Here is a 13,119-nt window from a genome sequence, read left to right as displayed (position 1 = left end):
CCATAAAGATCATTATTTGTGGGAATGCTACTGTAAAGACTGCTGGTTTTAGTGTAGATCTACAATCTTAATGTAACATTTAATTTGAATGATTAACAAAAAAGCATAAAGCACTGAAATAAGCTTCAGTATGAACAATATTCACTAGAATATTTAGCACTGGATGGTTCAAACTGTAGATGCAATTCAAAAGACGAATGTTGATGCAATACACTCCTGAACACTCCTACATATAGAGACTTAGAGCCTAGCCTGTGGGTGCTTTCTGGAGGATTCAGACAGAGGCAGAAGGACCTGGAGGAGCACATGGCAAAGGTTTTATTCCTGAGATGAGTTACAGTCCAGCACATCCAAGAAGACAGTACAAATTAAACAAACTATACCCCTTAACTCCACATCACACCCTCTGCATTTCTTATGCAGTCTTGCATACACAAGTGCCACCACGCTCACAAATATACATTGCACAAGTACACACCATAGTCAAATAATTTTATGTTATTCTAAAATCGCCTAATTTTCAGGTTACAATCACATCTTTTAAACAGATAGTAGTCCATTCTCCCAGAAGTACCTCAGCCTGAATGGAGGAAGCCCCTTAGAAACACACTTGAAATGTTCATTTTCACAAGTAACATTCACATTTGAACAGACGTTCTAGAACTGAATTAGTCAAACTCTGCTCATCTAATCTAGAAGGATCTCAGCTCCAAAATTCAAACACTACATTTAGACCATACTTCAACCCATTACTACAGCTCTCATGTATATCTACAGATGTGCAAACCTTTCAGCAATCACTCCCAGCTATATTCTGAAATAATGTACATGTACACACACACACAAGTTGACTGGCTTGCACTGTGGGTGTTTCCGCTGCGTTGGGGGTGTAGTTTTGATCAGTGCTGCGTGGGGCCGCAGAGCTCTGCAGCTGGAGTGGAGGGCTGTGTGCTCTACTTCACCTCTCCACAGTCAGTAATGGTGATCCTCTTGGAGGTTTTCCCAGAGCGAGAGCCCAGAGCCTCCACCTGCTTCACCACCTCTATCCCATCCTTCACACTGCCAAACACCACATGCTTCCCATCCAGCCTGCACATGCATACAGATACATTCAACATCAAGACATTTTGAATTACAATATTAAAGGAATTGCATACACACTGGAGTACACACATCTAAATAACTGCACCAAGGTGATGCAACAAGCCCACCAACATAATGAAATGTGTGTGATTGTAAATATATTAAGTGCATTCACACATACACACACATGTACACTTTAACATACCACTGTGTTTTAGCAGTGCAGATGAAAAACTGCGATCCATTGGTGTTGGGTCCAGCATTAGCCATGGACAGAATACCTACAACATACAAGATGAAGATTCAATTTCCTTTAACTAACAGACTAAAAGACTTTTTAACTTATTTGGTAAAACGATAAGAACATGGAAGAAACATAGGCTGAAATTTTTTTTTATCTTAAACAACCAAACAGACTAACATGACTGAAAAGATTTCATGCATTACTCTGCCAAGCATCGCCATCTAGTGGTGGTTAAATATGCTTCAGACAATTGCCCCCACCCCCCCTTTTTAAAGAATTCCTAGTTTTTTCCACCTCACCCTGGATTGCAGATGCTGTTCAGTCTAATCCACAGCTTTATGTGGATGAGCCCACATAAAGCCACATGGGTTAAAGTTAAAGGGTTTAAACCCATCCTGAGGAGATCAAACACTTGCGCTGACCTGGTCCGGTATGGCTCAGTTTGAAGTTCTCATCCGGAAATCGAGGTCCATAGATGGACTTTCCCCCAGTGCCATTCTGATGGGTAAAGTCGCCGCCCTGCAGGCCAAACAGAGAGTCCACCATGGCTCACTAACACACTCAAGCTCGGCATCAATAATGTGATGTGATTTCATTGTGACAGAAATCTCTTCTTATATACACAAGCGACAAGCAATTTTTCACTACCATTCATCTAAAATGAGTGAGTCAGCTTCTCATTTTAATAGTTGGGTCAAGAATAGAACAAGTCATATTTAAATCTAGCTAGCAGGCAAGGAATATGCATTACAGCATATTTATGTCATGTTCTAGTGTTACACTGCAATGTAGAAGTAGGTTATATTTCTATTTATTTTTCAATCTTTAACTGTGCCAATCACACCAGCAGAAAAATGGACAAGTGAAACCTCTTGCTTTGAAGAATATATTTCTAAATATAAATATTTTGTCAGACTAGTAAATATGGGTGGCAATGAGTACATTTCAAAGGCAAACCATTACATGTGAATAGTGATTTTTTTTAATTGTTAGAACTCTGATTAACAGTGTAGTGAGTGTGAAGTCAAAGTTTAGATGCACAGTTTTGACTCAAGAGGGAGTCACTGACTGCTTTCTCTCACGGTTGAGCAGGACTTAAGTTTGAGGGCTGGATGCAAAAATCATTCAAACATAATTTCCAGATAATCATTTACACATCATTCCCAGTAGCAGCTCATTTTTGTCACAATAAAAATTGCCATCCTGTGTTGACTACAACTACTTTAATTTCTGTCTTTTACACCCTCACACTGCACTCCAGTTCTGATCTACCAGAAGTCCTCACGACCGGCAGGTCTAATGACTAATGTTAATAACAGAACTGACTACCAGTATTGTAGGAGTGTCCTGTGTTGACAAACACCAGCCCTGGTTTCAGTGGAACACTAATCTAAAAATTATGTGGTTCCACTCCACCAGCTTGGCACAGTTGAGATAAAAAACAATACTGCTGAGTCACTCCTGTCTGAATGGAGCAACAGAAGCTCCCTTCCCCTCGCGTGTAAATCTTGCTTTGAGGGAAGTAACACCTACGTACATGTGTTTATACATAAATATTGCATGCCACACATTGGCCAATGTGCTTTCACTTCCCCAGAAGAATCTCATAAGTACCAGTATGGCCCATCATGATTGGGTGATTGTGTCTTAAAAGCTGCTCTACATGCATGGTGTTGGATTTCTGTTGGACACATTGTAAGAGTAAGTGTAGTGTACCTGACACATGAACTGTGGAATGACTCTGTGGAAGATGGAGCCTTTGTAGCCAAAACCATGTTCCCCAGTACACAGCGCTCTGAAATTCTCTGAGGGAGGGAGGGAGAGCAGAAGAACACACTAAGCTGACATGATGCATAATTTACATAAATGTACATCAATTAATGCAAGATATGCCCCTACCAGCCGTTTTTGGAACAACGTCGGCATTCAGCTGAAAAGCAAAAAGTAGCAGGTCACTGACAATATAAATCAATTAGCCCGACTGCTAATGCCATCTATTTATAGGCTACTATATAACGTGGAGGTTGATATGCAAGGATATGCAATACATATAACCTTCATCAGCGATAAACTGAAACGAAACTAAGAAGACGCGCTATGTTACAGCGGGCATGACATTGCCTGCAGTCTTCAAAGAGTCAGACAACTGCGTCTCACACCTAACCAACTAGTGAGATTAACTGTCTCAAATTTGAATACATTACAGAATCAATTCATATGTCAAAAGCCTTCACAGCTGAACTGAAAACGAGGTAGAAAATGAGGTAACGTAAACTAGGCGAAATGTCATACAGTATATGGTAAATTAGCTTAGCTAAGCACTGCTAAGACAGCATGTCGAAGCGTCAAGTCCAGGCACGCTTACCTCGAAGGTTACTCTACCCAGCGGCTGGTTATCCGCTGCGATATCAAAAAAGACGACCGGGTTGTTATTGGCTTGGGGTCCACTTGCATACATGCGAGCAGCGGTAAACGCGAAAGACCATAATTTTAATCGTTTACTTATTGTAATCATTGTGCTGCCACACCGTGAGTTAAAACAGTCGAAAGTGCCCGTAACCAGCGCCACAGGAAGTTGAGCACAACCACAGCGACAGAACAGACTTTCGGATTTTGTACACTTTTTGTTTTTCAGTTCACTTTTTTGGAAATAGTTTAATAGCTTTCTATTTAAATGCCACTAAGTTTGAGAGTGACCTGTCAGTATAACTGGTATTCAAAAAATCAACAAAAAGATTTACCAGTTCACCAAGCACTGGGGTTACAGTGACCCCAATGTGAGAACTACACATAACTTATCTAGGGACTGGATATGACATAATTAAGACATGACATGAGATTTAACCAGTATCCCTAAGAATTTACATGAAAACAAATTCTTTAAAAATAATTTCCTGACTATAGAAAAGTACAGAGATGATCTGAGCTCTTATTTTTAGGTAGATTAAAATGTCACATTTTTATTTCTTACAGCTCTGAATAACACACAAAACAATTAGAATCTTTATTTTTTAGAGTCTTTTAGAGGCAGACCAACATATGGGTGATTGTACATACATGAAGACGACAGCCAGCCCTATAAATTGCCCCAGACTGTATTCAGAAAATGATATCCAAAATGTTTAAACAATAACAGTGGGACCAACTGCTGTATCCACTTCCCGTGGAATATTTTACCTAATTTGACCTAGTGTGCCTGTAATGCATAGCAGGTAAGTGTGTATGGGCATATTCTGGCTTCATTTTAGAGCAGGATGAATAGTCCTTTAAACTTTGTTCCCTGGGGGCATCATTATCGTATAGCTAATTTCCAGGACATATCAAACCTTTTCACTTTACATGCCTAATTACACCTATTTACCTTTTTTTTTTTAAAGAGCGGGACAGGATTATATTGGTTACAGCCAGAAGACCAGGAAACCCCTTTTAAAGCTCTCAAACTTCAAATGTTAAGTAGTGCAACTTCTGCATACCAGAAGATCATTAAAGATGTCTCCACTGCACTATATCATTACAGATGTGTAGATGTTCAAGAGAGTAAATTACCCAGAAACCACAACAATGTGGCAGTGCACTGACATGACGTATTTTCACTTGGATAAAAGTTTACAATGAGCAATGAGCTCTTAAAACAATAATTTTCTTAAACTTCAAATTTTTCTTTCAAAAATCAAAAACCAGACCAGGTATTTCAGAACTCAATATTTGACATTTGTATTGTAAATGGTCTTGTTTTGATAAGTGTACAAACAAAAAAGGTTTAATCCATTTGGCTTTAAAATGAAATAAATCCGATATGAAATAACTTACCATTTACAAAAACTGAAATTCTATAATGAAAATAAAATCAGCATATAGATTTGTTTAATATAAGGCTGTGATATATTTTCATAATACCACTTGTACATACAAACATATAACAGTTTTGGGTTTATATTCACAAAGCATCGTAGAACTGGAACATACACCCTAATCAACAGGAAATGGTTTGGTGACCTTCATATTTATTTTCTGACAACAGTGGTTTGATGTCAATCATCGGGGTGATTTAGTTTTGTAACTGCATCTGCTTTAAATGTGTTGATGGATCTTAAAAGCAAACATTTAAACAAACACTTAAACATTTGGTGACATTTAATGTGTCTTACGTTTGTCTACATGTAAAAGTCTTACTGACTCACAAGCCAACAGCGTAGAACACTGATCTTGCTCCCAGAAATAGGAACTTATTCAGTACAGACTCAGCATACAAAATGTGTGTGTGAGATCGAACACCTAACATGGCTCTCCATAAAAAAAATCATTCCTGGATCTACACAAACCCTTATTGCTGGGTTTAAAAACATCAAATAAACATGGCATCCCAAAAAATATTCTACTGGACAACTCTGCTACAATACACCTGAAACAGCACACAAAAGACTAGATAATAACCTTTTTAGGTGGATCAGGTGTGCTAGAGCAGTAAAACCATGAGTGCATCCCAATTGTGTTCCACACACTAACACTAATGTATGTACTATATACTAATCTTAATACTATGCATTTGGCAGCTTAGTATTCAAAATATTAATGTACTGCACTGTGTTGTACTAACAGGAAGTGATGATGTTGCCAATATAGATCATAACAAGCCACATTTTGAGAATTATTTTGTAGAAAACAAATAAATGGTCAGTGATTGCATCTTGTACCACAATATTTTAAGGTAGCAATGATGCTCCTGCAGAACAATACTGCTCCATTTCCTAACCTTTTATATAATTTCCAATATGTCTCCAGCAGGGACGCTAATATTGCATCACTTCAGGAACAGTAATTACTCTGCAAATATCTGAAATTATTATTTTTTAATCATTGAGTAGTCTGTAGGCATCTATACCACAGTGATGTAATTATTAAACCTAAATTCTGCCTAGTATGAAATCTAATTTACAATAAGGGTAAATTAAGTAGCACACTTATGGCAAGATGGCTAGGTTGCTTCCATGGCTCGGTTTATATTCACATATACACCACCTCTGATGGCACCATCGTTATCACAGTGGAGCCATTGTCTGCCAAAACCTCCACATACAAGCAGCTCCTCCTTTTCCACTTCACATTGCATTATGGGACAATAGTGTTCAGCAACACCATAGTCAAAAATCAAGCATTTTTATGTATGGACTGGATTTCTTGAGTATACTCAACTTTGACACTTGTGACTACAACACATAACTCTTATGCAAAAAGGAGTTAGTATTAGTGTTAAGTACGCAAATGGGACACACCCTATAATCAGAGCACAGAGAAGCGAAACAGAGCCTGCACTGGGTCTGCAGGTGGGCAGGTGAGTATTGTGATATGACAACAGTAACTGTTGTGATGAAATTCAAACACACTTTGTTTTCCCCCTCTTTGCTTAGGAACGCCCTCATCTGAATGTCACATGACAGCAACTTGCCATAAAAAGAGGCAGCTTGGGGAACAACAAACAATACAAAACAAGACAATACAAAACAATAGTATTATATATATATATATATATATATATATATATATATATATATATATATATATATATATATATATATATATATATTTATTTATTTATTTATATATATATATAGTACTATTGTGTATATATAATATAAACACACACAGATGGTATAGAGTAACAACCTGTGTTTAAAGTGTTGGAAGTAATAAAATAAAAAAAAGAGTGCTGTGCTGTCCTGTTTCTGGAAATCGTGTGTACTACACAACTGCAATTTTTTATACTTTGCTTGCTGATGAAGTACCTCTGTCAGAAACATCATTTTTCTCTGGAAACTTTATGTACTTCACTACAATTTTTTATGTCTTTATGTATATGTATTTTAGACTTTATACCTAAGTACACTGCAGTTAGAAGATGGCTAGAAGCTAAAAGGGAGATCAATGTCTAAATCTCTCACAGCACCACATGGTCCTGCTGGTATGGCAGGGTTGCTCAAAGGGCTACAGCACCTGATAGCTCAACCAAAAGTGTGCATGCGCATAGGAACTCCCAAACATCCATAAACACCTCTAACAACCAGTGTTTAGGATGCACGATCACATACATGCACAACACTCGGACAAATGAGTTGACTGACTGAAGTTGACTGAACTTTTGTAGATGCCTTCAACAATAAACTGCTAATTTTAACAAAATTAATGGCAAATTCCTACATGATTAATATCTCAGTATCTCAATTAATATCTTACTTCTTCACAGGGTATGCCAGATCTTGCCCAGGACAACATTGAACTTTGTCTCTGCTTTTAAGCGCTTTGTGACAACATATGTTGTGAAAAGCGCTATACAAATATATTTGATTTTTTTTTGCCCAACCTGGCTGTCAGTTCTCACAGAAACAAAGTCTATGACATCTAAAAGGGGGCCTTCATATAGAGTATGTTGTGAATCTTTCCCTTGAGGTGTTTTTTTCTGTCACTTTGACTTGTGCTTTTCAGTGACATGTTGTGGATGCAAACAGTGCTAATAATTTGAAAAAGACCCTTTGGAGGTCTTACCTTTGATTGCTTTGATTTCATGGGAACACCTAGGGAAAAGGACGGGGACACACTAGCAAGAAGAGACAGATTTCTAAATTCCATTTGTCTTTCTTATCAAAAAACAAAACAAAAAACAAAAAAGGAGCGTTAAAAAATGCTACAACACATTTCCTAAAACTTGTATGACTTTTGTGCAACATATACAACTGGGTTTAGCTGCACAGTAACTGATGTTCAAGCATTGCTACGGGGGAAGGGGCAGGAAATCTTCACCCCACGTTCCACCCCAAACCATCAGCTTCCAAAGGCTGGGGTGTGTGTGGAAGGGTAAACAGAAGGTGTATTTCTGCTCTTCGCTCCACCCACCCACCCCCATCAGTTGTTTTCGAATAGTGAGAGCAGGTCATCGTTGCTGCTGCTGGGGAGTTCTGGGGGGTCCAGGTAGGACAGCAGGTCATCTGGGTTGGCCAGCTCTGGGAGGAGCTGCAGAGAGAAAAACAGGGTCTGAAACATGGGCTGCACACCAGCTGACGGCAAAGTTGACATTGAAAACACTAGCTGATGTTACAATTACGTCACTTTTATAATGTACATGATGCAAGTTATCTGGCTGGGGTGTTTCTGTGTCTGTTACTGTTACTGAATAACTGGGAGCTAACAGTTTGAGAGCAGAGTGTGATCTCTAGAGCATCACTCACATCTAAATAAGGCTCCGGTATGTCTGAGACTCCCTGTCCTCCTGTTTGACCATCCAGGTTGTTCGAGGGGTTAAAGGTCACGTCTGGGTGCATGCGGCTGCCAGGGGCTTGCGCTTGCTGGTTGGGGGAGGGTCTGGCAGGCTGACATGGACTACTGTGTTGAACCAGCTGTCCTGATTGATTAATGGAGTTTGAAGGCCCATGTAAACTTTGATGCAAAGGATTCTGTGATTGATCTGCACTGACAGTACGAGAGACCTGAAAAACAGAGACGATTCAATGTCAGCATAGACTAACAATGCCAATGGAACAGCATTTATATTATATCATTCTCAACAAAACATTTGTAATAATAATTCAAAGTAACTTATGTAATATATTCTAATCAATCACCTAATCCTACCTTATTAGAAATAAATCACAATATAACAAATAATATTACATTCCTTCATCCAAAGTTACTTGATTCCACCAAATAATTTAAAACATCAATAAGGTGTATTGTGCTAATGGCAAATTGTTTTATTTTAATTACTTAATGAATTTAATATTTTAAGCAGTCTAATATGCAAACACAGATGAAGTGTGAAGTGATGCTGAAAACAGGGTAAAAGCACAGAGCTGTTTTAGTAAAGAGGGTTGGCTTACTCACCGTATCCATGGGGCAGAGTGGGAGGGGTTTGTCAGCTGGCAGAAGGCTGCTGTTGGCTGGCTCTGAGGGGGGGTGGGACAATTGCGACGCCTGAATCAGCTCATTCACTGATCCTTCTGCTACATTGCCATGGGGATAGTCAAAGCTACCATGGCCCTGGTAACTGTTGCCTGAGAAACCAATCACAGCTATAAGAAATTGATCGACTATAGGATAATACAAAAATCAATGCAACCAAAATAACAATTCTATTCAACAATTCAATTTGAGTCTGTAGTCTAATATTTAAACTAAAAGAAACTGCTGTAGTATGAGTATTAAATAGTCTGAATTTAGAAATATGGGCAGCTAGGCTATAGAGCTCACCGTGGTGGGTGCTGCTCTGTTGGGACAGGGTGTTGGCACTGGCATACGATCTTGGCCCAGGCCCCAGCTGTGCAATCATGTCCATCACGTTAGGCAGAACCATCTGGCTAGGACTCATGCTCTTAAGGCGCTTGAGCAGTGGCCCATCTGGATCTTCCTTGATCTTACTGTCCGGTCTGACCAGCACCGGTCGCCAGCTACACGACGGGTCGATCGTCACTTCCTCAAACTCCGAACTGGGAGCAAAAAAATAATAAAAATCCAAAAAACAAATAAAGAGTGGGAATAGCTTTAGACAAACACTCGGGATAGAACATTGGGTGTAGCTCTAGATGAAGACTGGGTGTAGCTCTAGATGAAGACTGGGTGTAGCTCTAGATGAAGACTGGGTGTAGCTCTAGATGAAGACAGGGTATAGCTCTAGATGAAGACTGGGTGTAGCTCTAGATGAAGACAGGGTATAGCTCTAGATGAAGACTGGGTGTAGCTCTAGATGAAGACTGGGTGTAGCTCTAGATGAACACTGGGTGTAGCTCTAGATGAACACTGGGTGTAGCTCTAGATGAACACTGGGTATAGCTCTAGATGAAGACTGGGTGTAGCTCTAGATGAAGACTGGGTGTAGCTCTAGATGAACACTGGGTATAGGTCTAGATGAAGACTGGGTGTAGCTCTAGATGAACACAGGGTGTAGCTCTAGATTAACACTTGCTATAGTTCTAGATGGAAGGACAAATGGTACTGAAAGAACAGGATGATGCAAGGGTAACATACTTCTGGACTGCGTTCAAAATTCCCCACATATACTGATCGACTTCCAAACCTTCTAATAGGGCAGTTTTACTGTGGAGAAAGACATGACAGTGATCAGACAACAGTCTTCTGTTCTCTAAAAGTATCGTTACAATTAATTTGATAAAATAAAGTTTTAAAAGTGAGATTTACTGTAATGCATATAAAAGTCAACAGTCAATTATACACATATAAAATTATTATTCCTATTATGTTGAATTTAACAATGTCATCCATTTGTTAATACAGTACTATTTTTTATGTGAGACACTTAAATTTAGTCAATAAAAACAGAATTACAAAATTATGTAAGAAGTTAGGGAAAACACTGCTACTGTGCTCATAATTCCTACAGAAAAGCACAAGTTGTTCAGAGCAGGCAGGAGGGACAGAGCCTCCTCTTCAGTAAGAAAGAGGATAATCTTTCAGAAAATTCGTTTATGGAATTGGAATCTCATAACAAAAAAACTGCTGATGTTTCATTGCTGTAACTGTACTACAATGTTGAGCTGCTCACTTGCACACAGGACATCTCCAGGTTCCTCTCTCACAGTTCAGCTGTAAATACGATTCCAAATCGAAACACTAAAAAGACACACGGATGATTATCATTTAGGTGTGTAAATGTGGGTCTACTGACTCCAGGTTCACTCACAGTAGAATTGTTCATTAACAATTCTACTGTTAATAAAGTTCTACATTTCATTAATGATTCACTTAGCAGTTACATTTACATTTATGGCATTTGGCAGACGCCCTTATCCAGAGCGACTTACATTTTCATCTCATTTTTATACAAGTGAGCAATTGAGGGTTAAGGGCATCGCTCAGGTCTGGGGATCGAACCCACGACCCTCCGGTCACAAGACCAGTTCCCTAACCACCAGGCCATGACTAGCAGTTATAATGTAGCAGTGTTTACAGTAGTGATGGTGATTTGTGTAATCCTGACCTGTGCTGAGTGTGGTTATCTGGTGTGATTGTGTACTGAGTGTGCACAGTACCTGGTGTTGCTGTGTATTTAGCATGTGTTTTGCTGGGTGTGGCCATGCAATATGGAGTCTCTCTGACCTGTACATGTTTGCAGTCGTGGCCCCGTGACGGAAGATGGATCCGCCGGAATGTAATGGGGCATTTCAGAGAGACCTTAATGGCCGTCTGCTCCACCCCATCCTCACTGTTTATACCTCCAGTACCAGCAGAAACCACCACACTGCTGAAATTTCTCTTCACTGCACACAAAGAGGCATATGGAAGAGGAACGAATGTAGTAGAACAGCAATTTGTGGTGATGCTGTGTGTCTGTCTGTAGTAATGTAGTAACTGTAATGCAATAATTCTCTGTTGTGATGAAATAATACTATTTTTAGCAGTAGTTACAGTAGTTCAAAGTAGTTACAGTAGTTCAAAGTCAAAGAAATTGTATCTATTTTATCTGTTCAAAGAAATTGTATCTATTTTAAGTCTAATCTATTTTACAGTAATGGTGTATATATTTAGTAAAGCAATAACTTTACACCCTACATACACCAAGTTTACAGTAATTGTGTGCATATTAATGAAGCAATTATTTTTACATGTGTCATGGTGAGGCGGCCCCCTACCGGCCGCCTCCGTCGACAGCGGCTGTTGTTGTTGTTGTTTGGTGACGTCATGTGCGTCCCTCAGGTGGGCGGAGCCCGTGATCCATCTCACCTGAGGGTCGTTTGTTTGCCTATATATGTCTTGTCTTTGTACCAGTTGACCGCTGGTCATTATATCCTTAATTTGGAGATATTGCACGGGTTTTTGGTTTGCACACTTTCTATTAAACCATCCTTTTTCCCTGAGACTTGGCGTGATCGCTTCCTTTTAGTTGCTCACCCCTGCCCGTCACAGAATGACCAGCCACCCTTCGGAAGCCGCCAGTCTCTTTTACTTTCTCCTTCGTTCGTGGTCATGTCTCGTGGTAAGTGTTTGTCTGCGTGGCGTTTTGTTTGAAGAGCTCCGCCGTGCTTTTGTGTTTTGTGTGTGTGTGTGTAGCACGGTGAGGACCAGGGCAGTCTGCCCTGAGACAGCTCTTCGTGTCCGTTGTGTGTTGCGAGAGTTCCGCCGTGCGCTTGTTTGTGTGTGGCATGGCGAAGACCAGGGTGTCTGCCTGGGTAGACTCTCGTGTGTGTTATGAATGTGTGTACATGTCGACGGACGTGTGGACCAGTGTGCGTGCTCGTTATGTTCAATGTTGAATGTTTTATGTGTGACGCGGTTGCCGCTCGTCACTGTCGCCTCGCTCCCCGTGTGTCGTGTGTCGCATGTGATGGGTCCCGTCTGTTTGTACACCGTTTTTGGTTGTTTGTCTAGTATTTGCGTGTGTGTTTTGTCCTAGCGTGTTGTCAACTGTTACATGTAATTCCACGCATGCTCCTCCCCTTAAATGTGTGTTTGGGGGGGACCGGCTGTGGTCCCGTGCCACTGGGTATGGCACGGAGGGCGTCTGAGGCGCGTTTGTGTTTTATGTTGGTGTGTGTGTGTGTGTGTGTGTGTGTGTGTTTTCTGTGCAGGTGCTTCCCCTTGGCGGTGTTGTGGTGTTCCTGGACCTTGTGGGGGTCTCCACCTGGCAGGAGCCCCCTTGTGTTGTGGGGTGACCGGAGCCTGGTCAGGAAGAGCCCCTCCCTAGAGGGCTGGGGCCCCCGGATGTTTGGGGACCATGGGGCTCCGGTCTGAGAAGCTCCTGCTGGAGATGGAGATCCTCCCTCCTGCCCGGGGTGACCAGGAGGCCCTTG

General features: G+C 40.5%; 2 protein-coding genes across 6 annotated transcripts in view; both read right to left on the bottom strand.

The window, feature by feature from the left end:
- Positions 1–291: 291 nt before the first annotated feature.
- On the bottom strand, positions 292–3,921 carry ppifb (peptidylprolyl isomerase Fb). The gene is made up of 6 exons (XM_076999866.1): positions 3,693–3,921; positions 3,227–3,257; positions 3,044–3,132; positions 1,750–1,846; positions 1,289–1,364; positions 292–1,089 (listed from the first exon to the last, which is right to left on the bottom strand). Exons 1-6 carry the CDS (start codon positions 3,840–3,842, stop codon positions 954–956), a joined length of 579 nt encoding a protein of 192 aa, XP_076855981.1. The 5' UTR covers positions 3,843–3,921; the 3' UTR covers positions 292–953.
- A 3,033-nt stretch (positions 3,922–6,954) lies between these two features.
- The window catches only part of LOC143510473 (zinc finger MIZ domain-containing protein 1), a 61,891-nt gene continuing 55,726 nt past the window's right edge, over positions 6,955–13,119 (bottom strand). For all 5 annotated transcript variants that reach the window (XM_076999862.1, XM_076999860.1, XM_076999863.1 and 2 more), the window contains 7 exons: positions 11,429–11,589; positions 10,875–10,942; positions 10,340–10,408; positions 9,566–9,801; positions 9,200–9,369; positions 8,548–8,805; positions 6,955–8,332 (listed from right to left, as the gene is read on the bottom strand). In XM_076999862.1, the coding sequence (XP_076855977.1) occupies positions 8,225–8,332; positions 8,548–8,805; positions 9,200–9,369; positions 9,566–9,801; positions 10,340–10,408; positions 10,875–10,942; positions 11,429–11,589 (1,070 nt within the window). In that variant the 3' untranslated portion in view covers positions 6,955–8,224. The remainder of the gene's footprint in view (positions 8,333–8,547; positions 8,806–9,199; positions 9,370–9,565; positions 9,802–10,339; positions 10,409–10,874; positions 10,943–11,428; positions 11,590–13,119) is intronic.

The sequence above is a fragment of the Brachyhypopomus gauderio genome, chromosome 3, assembly GCF_052324685.1.
Source record: "Brachyhypopomus gauderio isolate BG-103 chromosome 3, BGAUD_0.2, whole genome shotgun sequence".
Classification (NCBI taxonomy): domain Eukaryota; kingdom Metazoa; phylum Chordata; class Actinopteri; order Gymnotiformes; family Hypopomidae; genus Brachyhypopomus; species Brachyhypopomus gauderio.
Note: the sequence above shows the minus strand (reverse complement) of the source record. Positions and strands in the feature narration are given on the sequence as shown.

What these genes read in the sequence shown, in the direction of transcription:
- ppifb (XM_076999866.1), bottom strand. Translation starts at nt 3,842, where the DNA reads ATGATTACAATAAGTAAACGATTAAAATTATGGTCTTTCGCGTTTACC. An exon ending in CGTTGTTCCAAAAACGGCTG is followed by an intron (nt 3,133 to 3,226) that starts GTAGGGGCATAT and finishes TCCCTCCCTCAG; the next exon opens with AGAATTTCAGAGCGCTGTGT. An exon ending in TTCCACAGTTCATGTGTCAG is followed by an intron (nt 1,847 to 3,043) that starts GTACACTACACT and finishes TTTGGCCTGCAG; the next exon opens with GGCGGCGACTTTACCCATCA.